This window comes from Prunus dulcis, chromosome 4, assembly GCF_902201215.1.
Source record: "Prunus dulcis chromosome 4, ALMONDv2, whole genome shotgun sequence".
NCBI lineage: Eukaryota > Viridiplantae > Streptophyta > Magnoliopsida > Rosales > Rosaceae > Prunus > Prunus dulcis.
Window position 1 is genome coordinate 14,954,311 of NC_047653.1, and position 19,704 is coordinate 14,974,014.

Below are 19,704 nucleotides of genomic sequence, written 5' to 3' on the forward strand. Positions count from 1 at the left end.
TCCTCCATAGGTTCTGCCTGTGGTGTTATGGACTCCTCCCTTGGGTCCTCAGGTGGTTCTGTGCCAGCTTGGGGAGGGGCGGGAGCCTGGGTTACCGCAAGGGCTTCACTCCTATGCTGGCGATTGGTGGATTTGACTGCTGAGGCATAGCAGCTTCGGGCCCCGAGCTGGTCGCCGCGGACCGTGCCTGGGCCATTAGGAGTGGGGAACTTCAACAGCAGCATATGTGTTGAAATAAAAGCTTTCATTTGGGCCAAGGCCGGGCGGCCAAGGATGACGTTGTAGGCTGTGGGGCAATCCACGATAAGGAAGGGGGTAGTGATCGTCGTCCGCTGGGGTGCGACCCCGATTGATATAGGGAGATGGATGCTGCCAATAGGCTGGACCACATCGCCCGAGAAGCTCACTAGGGGGGTGATGCTTCGGTCGAGTAGGTGAGGCGGGACCTGGAGTTCATTGAAGGCCTCGGCAAACATCACACTGACTGAGCTGCCAGTGTCCACCAGGATACGCCCAACATCAAAGTTAGAAATGTCAGCCCGGATAATGAGTGGGTCGTCATGGGGGAGGATAACACCACGCTCCTCCTCCTCGCTGAAGGTAATGGGGGCCCAGCCAGATCTGTGTGTCTTCGGCAAGCGTCCATGCTCGTTGCTGAAGACCTGGTGCGCATAGGTGGAGCGGACATAGTGTTTGATGGAGTTGTTGGAGGTGCCAGCCAGGGTAGGGCCTCCGCTGATCGGGGAGATCATGTTGATTTGTCTTTGGTGAGGGTTAGGCGGGGCTGGTATGTTGTGGACATAGTTGTCTAGCTTTCCCTCCCGGATGAGCCCTTCAATTATGTTGCGCAATGCAACACAAGACTCGGTGTCATGGCCGCTGAATTGGTGAAAACGGCAGAAGACCCCTGTGTTCGGCATAGGCTTGTTGGATGGTCTCCGAGGGGGTGGCTTGGGGATGATGGGGGCTTCACGCACCAGGACGTTCTCATAGGTGGTGTTGAGGGTTGTAAAGACTTCGAACCTGGGCCTGGGTGTGAAGGGGAGAGGGGCCCGGTCACCGGTCTTAGTAGGGTTGCCTCCGCCAGAGTGGTGGTGGTTGCCATGTCTGCCACGCTTGTTATTGCCGAAGGAATGCTGGTAGCTATCCTTCCGCTTATGTTGTTGGTTGTCCTGGGCACTCGGGGTAGGGGTAGAATGCTGAGGTGGGGCTGGGGTGGGTGCTGAAACAGGTGGAGGATCGGCGAAAGTGTTGCGCGCCAGGTTGGCTGGGCCACCCTTGGAATTGAAGTATTCAGCCTTAGCGTGGATCGCCGCCTGCTTCATCAGCTCGGTATATGTGTTCCAACTATTGCTATGAACCAGGTAGCGGAAGTTGGACTCGCGGAGGCCGCTTTTGAAAGCGCCGAAGGCAGCGCGATCGTCAGTGTCTGGGCAGCGGGAGTATTCATGGCTGAACCGAGCTGCATACTCCCGAAGGGGTTCGTCCTCAGCTTGCCGAAGCATATACAAGTCGTCGGCAGAATATAGGCGATCAGTCTGGATCATAAAATGGTCCAGGAACGTCTGCTTGAGACTATCAAAGGAGCTGATGGTGCGGGGATGGAGCCTGTAGAACCAATTCAGGGCCGCGCCGCTGAGGGTGGAAGGGAAGAGGAGGCACATGCCTTCATCAGTAAGGCCTTTGCACCCAAGGGCAGACTGGAAGGAGTGGATGTGGGTGAGGGGATCCTCCGTGCCAGTGTAGAAAGCGATGCGGAGTGGCTGGATATCTTTCTCCTGGTGGTAGTGGAGGATACGCTCAGTAAAGGGCCCTGGCCGTGGTTTCGCCCAGAGGGGTTGATGGCTACGATGTTGCTCGCTCTCCAGGCGCCGGACCTTTTCGAAGAGAAGCCTCATAGCCGGGTCGGCATGAGGAAGAGTTTCAAGTGCCAAAGGCCCGGGGGTGGGATAGACAGGGGCTGGGGAATGTTCCCAATCTTCTGAATTATAGAATTCCCAACCATCCGAGTCCCCGACACCTTCTCCGTTAGGTGCGCGGACGGGGGCTGGCGATGGGCCCAGGTGTGCCACCTTTGGGTCCTCGAGGTTGACAGGGATAGGGATCGGCCTTGGCTGACGGTCCGAGATGCGATCCCGGCAATCTTGGTAGATCTTGACTGGCTCATGAGGCCGGTCCTTCGGTGGGGGAACGCAAAGGGGTCGTGACGGGGGTTGCTCCGGATGAAGGTGGTCTTTTCCCTTGCGGAGCCTAGAGTTGGCCGGGGAGCTGTGGCTGGAATGTGCTGGCTGGTTCGGCTGAGGATTCCCAACGTTCTGGGTCAGGGTTTGTTGGGCATCCTGGGCGTGAGCCCTCTCTTGGTTCCGCTTTAGAGCACGAAAGTCATGCTCTAGCTCAGCATTCCGGCTATGAAGATGCTCGTACTTCTCCGACATCTTAGTCATACTGTCACGGAGGCGCTCCACTTCTGCCTGGAGAGAGGCGTCTCCCGGAGATTTCCTTCGGGAAGTACCCTCGAGGGGGGTCTGGTGCTGGGTATCGCCGCTATCCTCGGTCGGCATAGCAGGATGTGGGGTGAAGAAGAGGCGACGGGGCCTGAGGGGTGAAGGAGCCAGCTGGGCTGATAGAGAAAGAAGGGATTCAAGTGTCGAATTCCCACAGACGGCGCCAAACTGTTGATGCTCAAAATGGCCCGGCCAATATCGAGTCCAACTTAGTGATTAGGGGTGCTAGGTCTTCAACAGGGAAGAGGGCTGAGACCCTTGGTGAAATGGATTGGTGAGAGACCTGCAGAAGGTAAAAAGAGGAGAAGCAGTCGTTAAGCTTCGGACACCGGTGTGGTGCCGGCCGAAGGCTCTCCGATGCCTAAGTCAGTTATGGGTAGTAATTCTGGCAGAGTAACAGTAAAAGTGGGAGAATAGTTCTCCTTTTTACCTGGGTACTGTTCCCTATTTATAGGGAAGTGAAAGTGGGAGCTTTGCACAAAGTTCAATTGTGGGACTTTGTGCAAGCCGTTGTGGTGGCGACACGTGTCCTGGAGATTAGGTTTGGCATTTGGGAGCTTCGGCAGGTGTCTGGCACCTCGGAAATGCGTCTTCCTTCGGCATGGGAGAAGGCGTGGTTGCCTTGGTGCTAGTCGCTTTGATGCTGGGTCTGCTCGACCTCGGAAGTGTGTCTTCCTTCGGCATGGGAGAAGGCGTGGTTGCCTTGGTGCTAGTCGCTTTGATGCTGGGTCTGCTCGGTTAATTATGGTGTAAACACAGGTCATGATCAGCATCATTGGACTCGTCTTCAACTTCAATCCCATAATCGTCAATGTGATCAACTATAAATCCGGGCTTTTCGATGGCTTGAATGTCCTGAAAATCCAATGAGTTCACTGGCTCAAACACTATAACAACCCCATATTTAAATAATACCAACCATATTTCAATTACAGAATAAGCAGCTTGCACATAGAGCTCAATGTGCTCACATAAAGGTTCACAAATCTATAATATCTATGCCCAACGCCAACAAAGTTTAGGAAAAAATCAAAAAATTGCAGTGGACTATGCAGTGAGCAATCACATGAATGCATAGGAGCATTTGAAAATCAAAAATCAGGTACAGAAGCCAACAAAGTTGAAAACAATAAAAACAAAAAAGAAAAGAAATTCTTTGAATTATCTGGAAAGTAGGTAGTGATGATAAGAAGTACAAAAAATGGCTAATCATGCCAACGGCGTCTAACCCAATGAAAAAGGTCTTGACTTGCAGACTAGAAGCATCTTGATGTTTTTGCGTGTGAGAAAGCTCCAACCTCGTAATTTAGACTATCCATTGTAGTCCAAAATAATAGTAAGAGGCTAATTACATGTTAAAGAAAGTCACAATGACAAGAAAAGAAGCTAGACAAAACCTTGACAAAACCTTGGACTTTGCTTCGTCTCTTGATCGATGAAACTCAAGCAAACTATTCATTCCTAATTCGCCTCGTCGCTTCGTCTTCTTCTCCATTATTTTCTTTTTCAATTTGCTGCGAAATTTGAACTTCTTTATATGTTCCCACAGTGAGGAATTAGGAATGAAATCCTCCTAGCCCAACGCCATGTCGTTTACGTTTAATAATGGGACCGACGCACGTAATTTGCATGCTTGAACTATATGACACATGGTTCAATTATAAGTATTTTCACTGAGAGCGCTTGATCCGGCACAATCCTATGTGGGCAGGCTTGAGCCGAGACATGAAACACCGAGCTAGTTCGACTTGGCAAATATATCCATGCCCGAAATTTCGTACCGAATTAAACCGAAACGAAAATTTAATATACCGACTCAAACCAATTTTGTGCAAAACATCGTTTAAGATAGATTTTAGTCTACTGAAAGTTTAGTTTAGTTTAGTTAGCGGGTTAGTCTATCTCGTGACCAAACGGATCCATGCCCATGCCTACAACTGGAGAAAGACTTCCATGTAATGGGCATATCACTATTTTACCATTCCCAACCAATAAAATTATGACACAAATGATAATACTTTCACATGAAATAACATTATTGGTCGGGAATAGCAAAACAAACTATCTCCGTTACAACTAAGTTTTTTTTCCTACAACTACAACTGATTATGGATTTTAATAAGGGTACTGATTTTCTCACTCCCATTTTATCCACTTACACTTCATTTTTTTAAAATTGTATGTTCTCACTCCTCTTTTGTTCACTTACACTCCATTTTATCTTATGGTAAAAAGTATTAAAAAAACAAAAAGCTGTGTAAGTGGATAAAAAGGACATGGGAAAATCACTACCCTTTTTGATAATTGGTATAAGGCTACTTGGATCCTTACATGAATCAACAGTTGACCGAGATGAGGGAAATTTCTAAATATACGTATATAGTGAGAGATGTTCAAATGGGAACGGATGAGACAAAGGCTTTGTACAACTTTCATGAGATTCTTGACCCGGCCGTTGGCTTGTTTTGTCATTTTCATCATCAGTCCATTAAGAAAGACCATGTACTCATTTCTCTTTACACCAACGGTTACACCAACGGGTCCCTCAAAATCATTAACATCTTCCAAGCTTACAAAAAAGGGATGGCGCCTCCCTAACGTGATCCTTGTAATTACTCATCCAGCCAACCTGCTGAATTATGGACTGAGTAGTTCTGGTGAGGGCCAGGGGCAAAACCCAAAGGATTGCCAAGGTAGCCAGGTTTACGCTCTCCGGGACCATAACTGTTAACTAAAGCAGTTGGCATTGAGCAGTTAATATTACATTGAGGTGCATACGGCACCATAGATAATGGCTTCATTCCAGAAAATGACTCAGCTGCCAGACCTTGATGGCCACAAGTAGAAGACCGCAAACCAATCCGGTCATAAACAGAATCCTGACCCACTAAATTACATCGTGCAAGATCAGGAACTTGTTGCCTACACGTGCAAACCTGTGAGCAAGATCCTGTGTCAACAGGAATGTTGAGCTTGGTTCCACCACTAGACATTCCAAACTGCATATTACCAGTCTCACTCAACTCAGAATGCTGATTAGCAATGCCACGACGCTTGTTCACTGATGAAATCTCAACAATTCCTCTTCTGTGCCTTTCTTTGCCACCATGCTGCAGCTTTCCTAATGTCGCATTGCCTCGCTTATTCCCATGGCCGAGACTCTTCTGACATTCTCCTTCACCATTGCTCTTAGAGGAGCTCCATTTATGTTCGCCCACTGGAGTCTTCTTTTCCTCAGAGGTGAAAGTCTTCAGTTCTTTTTTAGATGCAGTATTTATTGTCACCTTTCTCAAACTGTCAAACCCAGAAAATACTTTATCCCCATTTCTACCACCCACTTCCTCAGCAGATGGCTTCTGCTTCTGCTCAGATCTTTCAGTAGGAATTGTTACCCTATATAATTCATCCAAGGAAACCATTTTCTTAGACACAACTTTCTCTCTCCCTACGAGGGACTCTGATGTCAAAATTTTCTTATTTTCTTCTGTAACATTCTTCTTCACTTCAACATCAGGGAATTTTAAGTGGTCCCTTATAATAGTTCTGCCCTCTTCATTCATTTCATGTTTTCTGGTCAGAAGAAAAGGCAAAAACTATTAAGAAAAACTGCAGCCAACAAGTAAAAGCTGCTCATCAAAGAAAATAATACTTACGTGCAATATATAAGAATGCGTTTAGGTAATAGACCTTCCCATGCTCTTGGTATTAATAGCCGTTCTCCATCACTTCCTCCTCCCTTTGCAAAAGCAATCTTTCTGATACAAGCAATACAAGCATCAGCCATCTAGACACTACAGATAAAGGACCATGGAACCATGAGCCATAACCGCATATCAAAAACCAAAAAACAAAAGAACAAACCATTAAGAGTACCTTGGCAAGCATTTCCTGTGGTACGATTTAGGACAACGCATGCACACAGCAAACTGCAAATCCCTCTCCTTCTTATTCTCTCCTTGTTTACAAACGCAGCACTTGTGAATCGGACATGTAAAAGACCCCCCCATAGCAATCTTTTTCTCAAGTTCTTCGGCAGAAACTCCATTATCTCGATGAAGCAATTTTGCAACACATCGTGGATGGTAAAATCGACCACAGATTGCCGAAAAACATGGAACAACCTAAAAGAAATTGAGTAGAATGCTTTAATGCAAACTAACCATAAAATAGTGCCACCGATGATACTGATTGCAATGATATGGAAATGCAGAAAAGAGTACACCTAAACCCTATGATGTCTGACTTGAATAGAGGAAAGTTGACTACTTTTGCCAAATAAAAGTTAAAACAAAATTCAATCAGGGACATTCAAGTTTACTGAAACTCAGTTCTACTGATTCATCTATTGAAATCAGAATGAGTTACATCATAACTACATGCATTGGAAATGGAAAGGTCTTCATTTCTTCTAAAAATTTCTGTCATATTTTATGACTTTTCTTAACTTTTTGAGTCATCCTTCACAGCAAGAATTAGAAGATGCGCAGAGGAAATATTCTTTTGTTTTAGTTTAAAACCGGGTCCCAAAATCTGTTGCTGAGGGGTTTGCACCAAAAAGGAAGACCTAATACTTTAAAGAGCAAACCCCCACATCACACCTAAGTCTATTTGTCAATGCCTCCAGTTTACTCCTGAGAATTGATCCCTGCAAACATAACTTGTTTATTATCCTGAGATTGATCCTTGAAACTTAACTTTTGGCTGTGTGAACTTTCAGTTCTGACAGTGATAAACTATCTGCGGCTAACATTAAACAAAAGAACTTCTCATCCCATCCTAAAAAATAGTATCATCCACAGACATTGAGTGCATCACCTTCATTCCTTCACAGCTCACCACCACACCATTTACCCTTTAGGCCTCTCCACCAACCTAACTAATGCGTCAACCACCAGAGTAAGCAGGAAGGCTGATAATGGGTCTCCTTGCCCCAGAGCCCTAGGCCTTAGATGACCCAAATTTTACCCAGGGCCTCCCATTAAATATCACTGAGAAATCAACAGATCTTAAACAACCTCATATACACTTCCTCCACCTCACACCAAAACCTTTCGCCTCTAGCACAAAATCTATAAAAAAATAATAAATCAATTACCCTTTTATTGAAAGAAAAAGACATGATAAAACAAACTTAAACCAATTTCAACCGGGAATAATTCCCAGACGATGACATGGGAACAGAACCACAATCCCAACTGGAAACAATTCCCAGAAGATTAAATGGTGACACAAGGACAACGAAGTAAGGATGTAGGTAATATCAAAGCCAACATGAGAAGTATATTCAAAGAGAGTATAAGGGAAGCGTAATCGAAAAGGGAACAGCATGAGGAGAAGACTATGAGGTACTAGACCTAACAAAACACAATGATTCCTATTAACAAAATCTCCAATTATCTACTTGGCACTTGCTCATTTCTTAATAACTCATCATACTAAATAATCAATTTTGCCCCCTCAAATAAAAAACCAAACAAGAAAAAACAAATTGCACTTCAACATACTACTTTCAAACGGAGAAAGAGAAGATTAACTAGTTCCGATTTACAAAAATCTTTCACTAGTGTACTACTTGCTAAAACTAATCAAGTGGCAGTTCATACAGCTATATATAAAAATAAACCCAGAATCAACATACCATGATTCCAACATTTAACAATTGTTCAGTTTCTTAGAGCAAAGTCATACCTCTGCACCTGAAGATTTATCAGAGGGACCTAGCTTCCCACAAGCAAAGCACTGGTGCTGTTTATATTTACAGTTCTTGCAAAAGTAATTTTGCGTCGCCTACCAAGTTCAAAACAATATATACTATTCATGATCACGATATCAACGAAAAGAAATATATAGAATTTACAAAGTAAATATTTGACAGGAGCATACATCTACTTCATCCTTGGTAAAGCCAAGAGATTTGCAATCAGAACCCACAGCAGACTCTACAGTTGGGTGAAAAGACCTTAGGCACCTCCCTTCACAACTGCATTAGAGCAAAATTGTTATTCACACCATAAATTATACAAAATTAATTTCTTTAGAGAATATATCCATCATAATCATAAGAATCAGTTAACACCATAGCATACCACAAGAGATCACCACCATCATCGCAGAAAGCACAGACAGAGCTAAACAGGCTATCAATGTCACTGGACTCATTTTCTGCACCATCATTCATATCATGTTCTATATGATTATCCACAAATCTGAGATCATTTGTACCTTGAATGTCCTGAAAATCAAAAGAATAAACTTGTTCAAAACATTATAATTTGAACACAAAAGAAAAAAAAAAAAAAACAGAAATAATAAAACTCGGAGACAAAAGTCTACCGAAGGAAGGGAAAGAGATAAGCTGGAGAATATAACCTCATCAGATAGTTGCCTCTTTGCGGGCTTCTCTCCAAGAAAATTCACCAAAAACTGTTAAATCACAATTTGTCATTGCGGTTAACTGTGCACGCAGAGAAATATAGCATATATATTTCATGCACAAGGCATAAGTTATGAAATTGGCTTTAAAAGATCATGTACAATTTGATATAATAGCCAATGGATCAGAGACAGGAAATAATAACCGACTGAAAATAAAACAAAGATAAGAACCAAGTGAAAGAAAAAACAAAGTAAAGAAAAGTTTTTAAGTTTCAACAAAGTTCACATAATGGAAAACTCAATTCATATGCTGGTAAGGTTCAGATGTTCAATCAAAGAATAAGCAGGCACTGAGCTACTTAGAGCTCGATATGTTAACATAAAGGGTTGGAAATGAATGTTTTTCAAATAAAAAGTAAAACTTAAACATGTGGGAATAGAATGAAATAGTTATTTGCCTAATCCTCCAATTATAAATATTTAACTAGAAGCCTTAATCTGGTAAGTACCAACCATGAGGACGTCAAGAACACACAACCTTCTCAACAGAAAAAACAATGATAGCTACCAATCACTGGGATATAACTGTTCTGCTCGAACAATTTGATATGATTGAGCCTTAATGAGAAGTTTCCGGCAGCGTATCTCAGGCCACAATCCCTGTGCACTCAAGAGGAATGGGAAAACTTGCAGCGGAACTATGAACTTGAATATCAAAATGAATGCATAAGATCATTTTAAGAAACAAAAAACAGGCACAGCCTCATTTTGGTGGTCCACTCTGTTTCCATCTAAATGGAAGGTGGTGTCTAAATAAACTAGGAATTTATTATTTCATTCCAGACATGCTGTTTTAGGAGTAGAGAATTATGACCAAATTCATTTTCAATCAATAGATGTAAATTAGATACTCTGGATAATAAAGTTAATGATGTATCCTGAATTATATGCAAAATAAATAATGATATGAAAAGCTTAAACATGACTGAAATACATGTTACAATTCCAATGACAATGGAAGAAGCTACACAAACCTTGGACCTTGCTAAGGCATCATCCCGTTCAACAGAATCACGTATCAACAGAATGTGATCCAGCAGATCATTATGAGAATGCCTGACGTCATACAAGCTGAACATTGAGTGAAAATTGTCAAACTCTGTTCTAAGAAAACTAGCAAAATAGAAGTATCTGATGTTTAAAGTTTTGCAAGTTACCTGAAAACTTTAGACAAGTGAGTACACAACGATTTGTAGGATGTTTCAGGATTTCTCTTCACATAATGAAGGAACTGAACCATTATCAAGATTGACCGGACCGTGTCCTCAAAGCTCTTCCTCGGCTTCAGAAGCCTAAGCCAATTATTTTCCTTGGAGAGTACAAAAATCTCGGGCTTTCCCTTGGAAAGGTCAAACTTCCAAGCTATAACATGCTTATATATCTTCTGAATCCCATCATCAACAGTTCCATGCAGAAAAATCTTAACTTTCTTGCCACCCTGCCTCTCACCTTCACTCCATTGAATGGGCAGAACATGAAATGATATGGGTTCGTCTCTGTCATCCATAAAATGGTAATTTGACACAGTAGATGGCAGAGCTTCGGCTTCGCCATCTGAGGATGCCATGCCCTTCTTCAACTCACACTGCTAATACACCCAATCATAAAGTTCAAGGAAACATTTGGGTAAAATTAGTATGAGCAGTCCATGAAAAATCACTAACAAAAATTTGAAAACAAAACAGAAAAAGCTGGTTTATAAAATATTTTCCCAAAAAGAAAATTACTAATGAGAGCACAATGACAACATGACAATGTGTAATCCCTCGTTTGGCTTTCGAGAAAAGAAAAAAAAAGAAGAAGAAGAAAAGGGAACTAGCAGATTTGTACCTTCCACTCTCAATCGTGCCTCAATGGTGAAAAAAGCTGTATTCCTTCGTTTTCTCAGAACCCAACAACAACAAAACACATGTTTTTGCAAACTCGAGACTAAAATGGGAAGGATTTCCGAAGAAAAATAAATCAAAATGTAAAAGACGAGAGAAAAGGCAAATAAAGGTATGAAGCAATGTTTTGTGAGATGACGAATCGTTTTGCGAGCGAGGAAAATGAAATAGGCAAGGGAACGGAAGAGACGCAGTCCCAGTCAGACTCTGGGTCTCCAGTTTCGGGTTATGTCCTTTTTGCTTCCTTTGCACTTGCTCTGAAATTCCTGTTCATAAGTTGCGGGCGCGTTCAGGACGCATTTATTCTCCATTGCGCATTTTGTGACGTGCTCTGTGGGTACAGAATGCTTTCTAGAAGAGTGAATAGTGGGGACCACGCAATATTGTCCACTACCTCTTAAATTCGGCGTTCGGGCTACATACAAGCTATTTGATGAGAATATACGGGGATTTTTAGGTCTAATACTACTTGAATTTTTGCCCAATTCGCATTTGGTTTTTTAATTTTCAAAATCATTAAGGTGGTTCTTAAACTTCACTTTTGTTAGCAAGAATCGTCCTACTCTCTCTTCTGTCAATTTTTTTGTTAAATTTAAGGATAAATATGTCTTTTTATGTTGGTTTATTTCCCCCCTTCTGAAACCAGCCCTAAATTGCAAATCATTTCTTCTTCATAAGGTATTTTTCTCATTTGGAATGAGTAAATAAATCCCTATTTTTAGTATCAATTAATTTGCCAAATAAATGAGCTCAATTAATTGACCTATGAGATATTCTTCTTGTCCACGTGGCGCATTGTGATTGGAAGCTGGATTATTTGCTCCCACATCTATAATATCGCGGAAATTTTGAGGTCATGTGAGGCGCCATTTACACCAGATTCGATAAATTCAAAGTTTAAAAATGGTGATTAATGATCATTTGGTCTAGTGGCACATAGTCTCTATTTTGTTGGAGGAAGTTTTGAGACCATACAACAATTGCTACATCAAAAAAATGAAGGGGGAAAACCAAAAACAAACAAAAAACCTCAAAAGTGGTGCTTGTAAAATTAACCCTTAAATTTTGTACCTACTCGTTTAGGTAATTTAAAAGGTTAAAATGGTAATTATATAACTTTAAATAATGGAAATAAAGTTACTCATTTGATTAGCACAATGTTCTATTTCGTACTTTGGAGTGTTCGATTGAAAATACAAGTCGAGTATTCAATCAGTTAGTAGCCTGACCATAATTTATCCCTCGGCATAAGCTCTTAAGACTGGACATAATTTATCCTTCAATATAAGCTTTTTATTGATACGTAAGAGCTGAACCCCAAAACCAAGTTCGCCATCATCCCTCCAAATTAGGACAAGAAAAGGGCCCTTTTGGTGTAAAGTTACTTCCTTTGGTTCCCTTTCTTAATTAATACAATTTCCTTTTCTTTTCAGCTCTTGGAAAAAAGAGAGAGTTCTTTTCTTTTCTTTCGCACCACTACTACCACACCCATTACCAAACATTTGTCAATTATTTCATCTTTGACTGATATAATTACTGTCAAAAAGGAACGTCTCTCAATATCTACAAAGTCGAAATACTTACAAAGTTGTCTCTTTTCTTCTCAACCTGTGATTCTAAATCTGTTTACGACCAACCATATTTTTATGGAGCTTCGAGTATATATATGCTTTTGCTTGAACCTACTGAACAGCTATGCACCCTTTCTCTTCCGCCCTGATCCCGTCTCCCAAAGGAGTGCTGGCAGTGCTGCCCTCATTCTCAAACTGGGAAGTGACTGTAGTGTCAGAGGCAGTGTCATCAATACTTAAGTTTGAAATTTCACCACCAAGGGAAGAGGAGCTTTCATCCTCTCCATTGATAGATGTTGCCGGTGACGCATCAACAGGGGACAGTGATATTTCTGTGTCATCAACTGCTTGTTGCAAGCTCCAAAACATAATGCTGGCTGTTAGGGTCAGAAGCATCTTCTGGTTCACCTGCCATAACATAACAAATCGACTTATTGAAATTGTTTCAACAAAAATAAAAAGACTTATTGAAATTGTGAAGGTCATGAAGTTATATGAACCCCATACTGCTTACTGCTCCTTTGGCAACAAAAAAAAAAAAAAAAAAAAAAAATTACTGCTTACTGCTCCAAAATTGTGCACAATTTTCAGTGTGTTTGTAAATTTCAAGTGTGGACGTGTGTTTCTGTATTTTAGTAAATAAATAAATTCGAATGTAGGCAATCCCCGGATAAAAAGATGATCACAATCTTCAAGAAAGCCAAAATGCAAGTAATTTCATTATATATTTCCCGCCCAACAGTGTGACAATATCATTCTCATAAATCATGTAGGCCACCAAAGTCATGATATCAAAATGTCACTACTTAAGTCTCTAAGCATTAAATGAGATGAATGAACATGAATTTAAAATGTCACTAGTTAGTCTCTATGCATGAAATGAGATCGATGACCTTAAACCAAAAATAAATAAAAAATTGCAGTTGGAATTACTCTTTACCTCCATGATGTCCTCAGGCAACAAGAAAATGGAGCAACCAAGCTTTCGTGCAACACTGACTATGTACGTAGCATTCAACTTCTTTTCTTCAGCTATCATTGCAACAAGAAAAGAAACCCACTTCTCTCATCAGTACTCTACTCAAAATTAATTCGGTCAAAGTCCTTTTCCTGCTCAATTGTAAATGAAAACATTGCAAAAAGAATCTTACCACTTTCACCCTTAGTAACAAGGTTCCAGTTGACAACCCTAGGCTCTACAGCACTGAGAAGCTCAAGGAAGAAAATCCCATTTGATAGGCTCTTATCCTGGAGAGAAATCCCAGGTTTCAGAATACCACATATAATCATGTTTAGGATTATGATTGCATCTATAATGTGAGATGAAAACAGGTTTAGTCTGTTTGAACCTTAAAACTCTCCATTCGAGAAGTCCTGCCAGTGCTTTTGACTTTGTTGTTAGCCCAATTTAAAATATCAGCATCTGTCATCTCCTTTCCTTGAGAGCGAGATCTTAGATTCCTCAAAAGTTGAAGAATATTAAACCTCATCAACTGCCATAGGAAAGCTGAAAAAAAAAATCAAACAAACTTTAGCATTTAACAACAAATTCTCAGGAATCACAGATGAAAAGTAATCCATCTTAGGAACAGAGAGAAAAACATTTTTAATTTAACTGGGAGTAGCAAAAAACTAGACAGCATCTTATTCTTGAGAAGAGAGAAAAGAAGTTTAAGGTTACGTCAGACTAAAAAATAAGTTACCCTCTGAAAGCAAATTTATGTACTCAATCAATAACTACATCATGCATATACCTTTCAGAACTCAAAATTAAACTGATTTAGTCAGTCAAATCAATAGAAGATAATTAAAGCCAGTAATGAAAAAAAGAGTGAACATGCAAACAATTAGATTTAGTACATAATAAGTTGCTGCAGTAGATCAATTAAGCTCAAAACCTAAGGGACTAGGAAGGTGTGCACGCAAATATTCATAAACACTGTGAAAATTAATTACCAAGTATGAGCTTCTTATTTCCCTGCACAATATCATTTCCAGCTACATTCACCAGCGAAAATTTCAATTGCTTCCCAATCTTTACAACTTGATTGCAATTCTCTACTTTTCTAAACGGCATCTTAATTGGAGGTTTTGATGCTTGCTTCCAGTTAACTGATCCTGGAGAAACCTTATCAAGCACTTCTAAGAGTATCCATCTGCATACGAGAATTATGAAAATCAAGAAAATCAAACCCATAAATAAGAAGCTTGTGAATGCCAAAATCATAGAATTAAAAGTACTACGTATGTTAGGAAAAAGTGATAAATTTATTTCTGTCAAATAAACTTGATGCAATTTGGCAAATGACTTGTTACACGGGGTTTGACTTATAAGTTCATAAACGACAACTTTTTAAAATATGGATGATTTTTTGGTACATTAAAAACTCTTGCTTAAATTAGGAACACTCACCCATTTCTCACATCCTCAAATACATTATTAACATAAGTAGCAATGCCTAGACTGTTGATCCACAGACGGAAGCATCTCTCTTCTCTTGATGTTTGCACATCATCTGTCATCATCTCGGCAAAAGAAATCTTCTTGCTATCTGTAGTGAGGCCATTCCTGTACATGGTATACTCTTAATTACCAAATAGTTAAACAAACTTATATAATTTGGTTACAAATCAAGACATCAACCACATCCACACATAGAGACAGAGAGAGACAGAGAATCATGCTCGCTTGTGAGAGAGTTTGGCCTGACCAACCGTATTTACTGACAAATGACAATCTAACTGCGTAATAGACTGTCTAGCATGTAGTATATATAATACTTTTCTAAAGAAAATAAAGACAAAAAACATTAGGCTACTATAAGGAAATGATTTCATCACATTCTTTTGACAACATATCATCTGCAGGATCAGATGGTAAGCTCATTCTCGAATTTTTTGTCAAACAAAAAACAAATAAAACACAAAGTTATCTTCTTACTAAAAAAAAAGTAGTCATAGTTCACGTCCCACCTTTCATGGAATATTTGTGCCACAAATGCCAGATTTAAGTTTGAAGAACCCTCAAGAATGTCTTTTGGGGATAAGTATCTTTTGCAGTTCATTCTCTCAGCATGGTCAAGAACCAATTTTGCCCTTTCATTGGGTTTGGCATCCAAAGTGGCAGGATTGCAGTGTTCCGGAGCAAGAACATTAAGTAAGTAAGCATAAGCTTCTCCATCCTGTGCGTCCATTACAAATTATGACATAAATAATCAGTGGGTTATAGGTCAATTTAATTCATGAGAAACCAATAATAATCCAGTGGCTTAAGAGAACTGCAACTTCTGATTAAATGAAGAAGATAAGCGAGGAAAGTATAATATTTAAGGATATCGCTTGCGAATATTTAAACCCGAAACAGTCTCGTTAAACCAACTATAGTCTTTTACACTATAAAACCTAATTACTATTCATTTATAGATATCTCAGTATGATTCATTTATAGATACCGCTACTCCCTGGCAAGTCATAATGACACTGCTATTGTGCTACATGCTCCTAGATATACAATACTATAGGAATGGCAAAATACCTTCACATCAGAGGAAAAGTTTGAAACAGGTTTCTTATAGCCTGCTTTTTGGAGATGGAAATTCATCCATTTCAATAAGACCTTCTCGGGGGGTAAACTCAAAAGCTCTTCAACATCCTGTGAGAAAAGAAGTCTTTAACAAGCAATTTTTTACTAAAAGTTTTTGGAATATGAGAACACAGAAAAAATTTCTAAATTACAATACATTGCTATCCTCCACCAATTCCACAAGTTGAGGCGTCTTCTTAAGGTTGAGATCTGCCAACAGTTGGATCTGAACTTGGCACATTAATTTCATGCAAGGAAAAAGGGGAAAGAGAGAAATACATCATATGCTATTGCAAGTAAACTTTATCTGAGGTTATGATAGAGTGAATAATTAAACTTTAGCTGCCTACCTTTATAATTTGGGAAATCAACCCCAATACCAGATGAGGCTGCAAATAAATAACCAAAACATGAATTTCCCAGTACCAAAATGTATACTAAACTGACTTATTTCTCAATTGAAAAAACGTACTCTTCCTTCAATAAGGTCCTGTGTGCCTATGTTAACCACTGTGCAGCCAATGGCCTTGGCAGAGTTAAGGCAAAGAGTATGGTTTTCATTCCTCTCCCATGGGTTGAGGACCCGTTTGGTGTTAATTGCTCGTTCATCTATTGTCCCAGGCACAGCAACATTTATAAGCTTACTGCATTTGATCCATTAGATGAATCAACAAAACAATAAAATAACAGCTTTAACTGACAAAACTGGATAGAAAATAATCAACCAAACCCTGCTTAAATACCATAGGAGAACTCCATCTTTTGCAAGGTTGAATAGATCATTTGTAGCTGGGTCTAATGGGAGATACTGCTTTAGGAACGGATCATCCCCAAGATAACTGTTTATGTGAGCCACATAAGATGCTCTCTCTGATTCACTGATTGTGTGAAGGAGGGTGGTTGTGGTGGCCTTCAGGAACGATGAAGAGTTTTTCGAACCACCCAATTTAGCTGTAGTTTGACCTTGCAAATTCAAGTATGCCTGTGCATTTTATTCATCAAACTAAAATGTTACCTCCTATAAATGCCCACTTAAATGCAACATCCCATACTCCTAACTCCAGAACAATGAAAATAAAATTCTTAAAAATAGTGCTTCTGATGTGAGACTTCTTTCAATTAAGAAGGGTGGGCTGGGACACCCTTTGTAGCAATTAAATTGTCTCTTTATAAATAAAAAATAAATAAAAAGAAGACCCCTTTAGGCAGCCCTTCCCCTGCACCCAGAAAGGCTGTTTCTGCAATTTGGACCCACAATGACCAGCTTGCTTGGGGTAAGCCATTCCATTATGCCAGTGCCCTTCGTCGTGGTACTTTGTAAGACACTATGATTAATTCATCAATTAACTTGAGAGTGAGAGTGAGAGTGTGCGTGTGCCACAGAGAGAGAGAGAGAGAGAGAGAGAGAGAGAGAGAGAGAGAGAGGGAGAAAGAGAAGAAGAAGAAGAAGAAAACTAACACACAATATGGCTTACCTTAAGGAAGGATTCAAAATCAATCTCATCACTGAAATTAGAACCCAGCCCACTTAAGGTACCCCTAATGTCCTCCTCGGAATACATATCTCTAAAAGCCTTTAATTTCACCATTAAAGGTGGTAGATCTCCAGCCATAACTTTACCATTGTGATTCTTCACTGAATTAAACTGAAAACCACAAGAGTTAACAATTAACTCAAAACCACAGATTAGAGCAAACCTATCACATAACATTGTTAAATATTATATGATAAAAAGTTAAGATAAACCTTCCAAACTTCAAAGAAAAACTGGCTAAGGAACAAATATACATACTTTGGAGATCAGACTGCGTAGCTCAACCTGCGTGAACTGGCTTTGGAGCCATTGATCGGAAATGATAACACCCCCGTAACTTGACATCTCCACCAATTGCCGAGTGGAGATGAAAACGAATTACCCAATTGTTCAAGTCCCCTTAGATTCCACAGCTGGACAAAAACCCACCATGAATTTATTAAGCAACCATTCAGGAGTCAACAACCAATTCCAAAATCAGAAACACATCAAAACATATACATAGACATAGAGCAACAAACATAAACCAACCAAGCAGCCTAGTGGTTGTTAGTGCTCCTATAATTCACCAACCCCTCCTACTCTGTCCCCTATATATCATGAAGGAAGAAGATGCTAAATTAAAGCATAAATTTATTTGAAAATCAAGGGGAATAACAAGATCATCACTGATATCTTAACAACAATATGGGATATAATTGGACCAAATTATAGCAAAAGAAACTTCAATGGTTCCTGGATATGCAAACTTATGGAAATTCACAAAAAAGAGCGAAAGAAAGCAAGATTCAAGTTGTAATGGATGAGTTTCATCCTTCAAAGATTGGCACTTTGAGATATAATTCAATAGAAAACTGGAAACAAATCAGAGATAGATGATATGCATATGAAGCACCAAATATAAATGCAACAGTATAAAACACAACATGTGAAATATCAAGGAGTATGGTGTGTGTGTTTATACTCAGTTATGGTAATCGTGAAGAAGAAGAAAATACAGACAAGTAAGGATTTATGAATCAAACCCAACTAAGAAAACGCAGAAGTGAACAAAACCCAGAAGTTTACAGCAGTAAATATCAAAGAACAATACATCTTGCGTGTGCTTTCATACTTCAAACAACTTTATCATGAATAAAGTTCACAAATGAATCAAAACCCAATAAAGAAAGCGTGAAATCTAAGGCAACCAAGAAGTGCATACCTCTAGAAAATCAAGAACATGCACTGAAATTAATGCCAAAATGAATCAGTTCCCTCTTCAAAGTTCCAGTGTCCAAGAACCGTAACACATAATGCAGAGAGAGAGAGAGAGAGAGAGAGAGAGAGAGAGAGAGATGGGTTTTAGAGAGAGAAACGGGATCGATTTTTCTTCGTGGGAGAGCAAAGTGAGAAAGAAACGGTGTCTGGTAGAGTACCCGCTAAGACCACACGAAGACAGCCGTGAGCTTACTGTCTCTGAAAGACCCAAATCACAGCGGTTTGTGTACGCGCGCATATATGTTGTGGTTTGGTGGACTCGCTCTTTCTGTTGTACAACGCATTGTCTACGTGTGCACCGGTTTGGTCTCTTCTAAAACCAATTTTGTTTCGTCTTGGACAATTGGGCTCTCTCTCTCTCTCTCTCTCTCTCTCTCTGTTTTCTATGTTTATCTTTTGATTTTTTTTTCCTTTTTTGTGGTTTCAATATTTTGATGTTTTGTTTCCTCTTAATAATTTTTGATGACATAGTTGATACATGTGTCCTTGTGATACAAAAACATGTCATTTTTGAAGATCAAGTTGTGTTGTTAGAAGACAAATTTTACAATCACTTTAGGAACGAGATCCTAGGCATGTTCTTGGGTTGATAAGGATTCTTAAAAATATTATTTTGGTATTGATATTTTGTTGTATTCAACATGATATCTCATGTGTTGTTGAGAATTAAGTCTTTTAAATAATTGAAGGCTAAATTATATAGTTTGAGACATAAGTGCAATACACTAACCAGCCTTTCATATATTATCTCCACTTAGTAAGAGTAATGAGTTCGATACTTATTTCTATGTGTTGTTTGAGATGATGGAAATGAAAGATTTAATTTGTATGTTTGATAATGCTAAGAAAGTAATTAAAAAGTATTATTTTATTTTATTTTTTATACTTAATTTGTGAATGAATTGAAAATAAAATATGCAAACAAACAAA

At 39.8% G+C, this 19,704-nt stretch overlaps 2 protein-coding genes across 3 annotated transcripts; both read right to left on the minus strand.

The window, feature by feature from the left end:
* Nucleotides 1–4,819: 4,819 nt before the first annotated feature.
* LOC117625796 (protein ENHANCED DOWNY MILDEW 2-like) lies at nucleotides 4,820–11,075 on the minus strand. 2 transcript variants are annotated; one of them, XM_034357356.1, is made up of 10 exons: nucleotides 10,770–11,075; nucleotides 10,097–10,524; nucleotides 9,914–10,010; nucleotides 8,874–8,927; nucleotides 8,591–8,736; nucleotides 8,388–8,484; nucleotides 8,193–8,291; nucleotides 6,378–6,625; nucleotides 6,158–6,259; nucleotides 4,820–6,074 (listed from the first exon to the last, which is right to left on the minus strand). In XM_034357356.1, exons 2-10 carry the CDS (start codon nucleotides 10,504–10,506, stop codon nucleotides 5,117–5,119), a joined length of 2,211 nt encoding a protein of 736 aa, XP_034213247.1. In that variant the 5' UTR covers nucleotides 10,507–10,524; nucleotides 10,770–11,075; the 3' UTR covers nucleotides 4,820–5,116. The 2 variants fall into 2 exon arrangements, with proteins under 2 accessions (XP_034213247.1, XP_034213248.1); XM_034357357.1 differs by having other exon boundaries at nucleotides 10,097–10,527.
* A 1,241-nt stretch (nucleotides 11,076–12,316) lies between these two features.
* Nucleotides 12,317–18,991, minus strand: LOC117624686 (fimbrin-1-like). Its single transcript, XM_034356087.1, has 15 exons — nucleotides 18,719–18,991; nucleotides 17,773–17,927; nucleotides 17,455–17,625; nucleotides 16,723–16,961; nucleotides 16,452–16,623; nucleotides 16,330–16,368; nucleotides 16,137–16,205; nucleotides 15,932–16,048; nucleotides 15,370–15,578; nucleotides 14,810–14,965; nucleotides 14,353–14,552; nucleotides 13,746–13,903; nucleotides 13,548–13,644; nucleotides 13,337–13,428; nucleotides 12,317–12,804 (listed from the first exon to the last, which is right to left on the minus strand). Exons 2-15 carry the CDS (start codon nucleotides 17,857–17,859, stop codon nucleotides 12,508–12,510), a joined length of 2,103 nt encoding a protein of 700 aa, XP_034211978.1. The 5' UTR covers nucleotides 17,860–17,927; nucleotides 18,719–18,991; the 3' UTR covers nucleotides 12,317–12,507.
* Nucleotides 18,992–19,704: the final 713 nt, after the last annotated feature.

Bases quoted from the DNA above. Each gene is read 5' to 3' on its own strand.
- LOC117625796 (XM_034357356.1), bottom strand. From the start codon at position 10,506: ATGGCATCCTCAGATGGCGAAGCCGAAGCTCTGCCATCTACTGTGTCA. The intron at 10,011-10,096 runs GTAACTTGCAAA...CTCAATGTTCAG, and splicing joins CACTTGTCTAAAGTTTTCAG to CTTGTATGACGTCAGGCATT. The intron at 8,485-8,590 runs GTATGCTATGGT...GCTCTAATGCAG, and splicing joins GATGGTGGTGATCTCTTGTG to TTGTGAAGGGAGGTGCCTAA.
- LOC117624686 (XM_034356087.1), bottom strand. From the start codon at position 17,859: ATGTCAAGTTACGGGGGTGTTATCATTTCCGATCAATGGCTCCAAAGC. The intron at 16,206-16,329 runs GTAGGCAGCTAA...TGCCAAGTTCAG, and splicing joins TGATTTCCCAAATTATAAAG to ATCCAACTGTTGGCAGATCT. The intron at 15,579-15,931 runs GTATTTTGCCAT...ATGGACGCACAG, and splicing joins ACTTTTCCTCTGATGTGAAG to GATGGAGAAGCTTATGCTTA.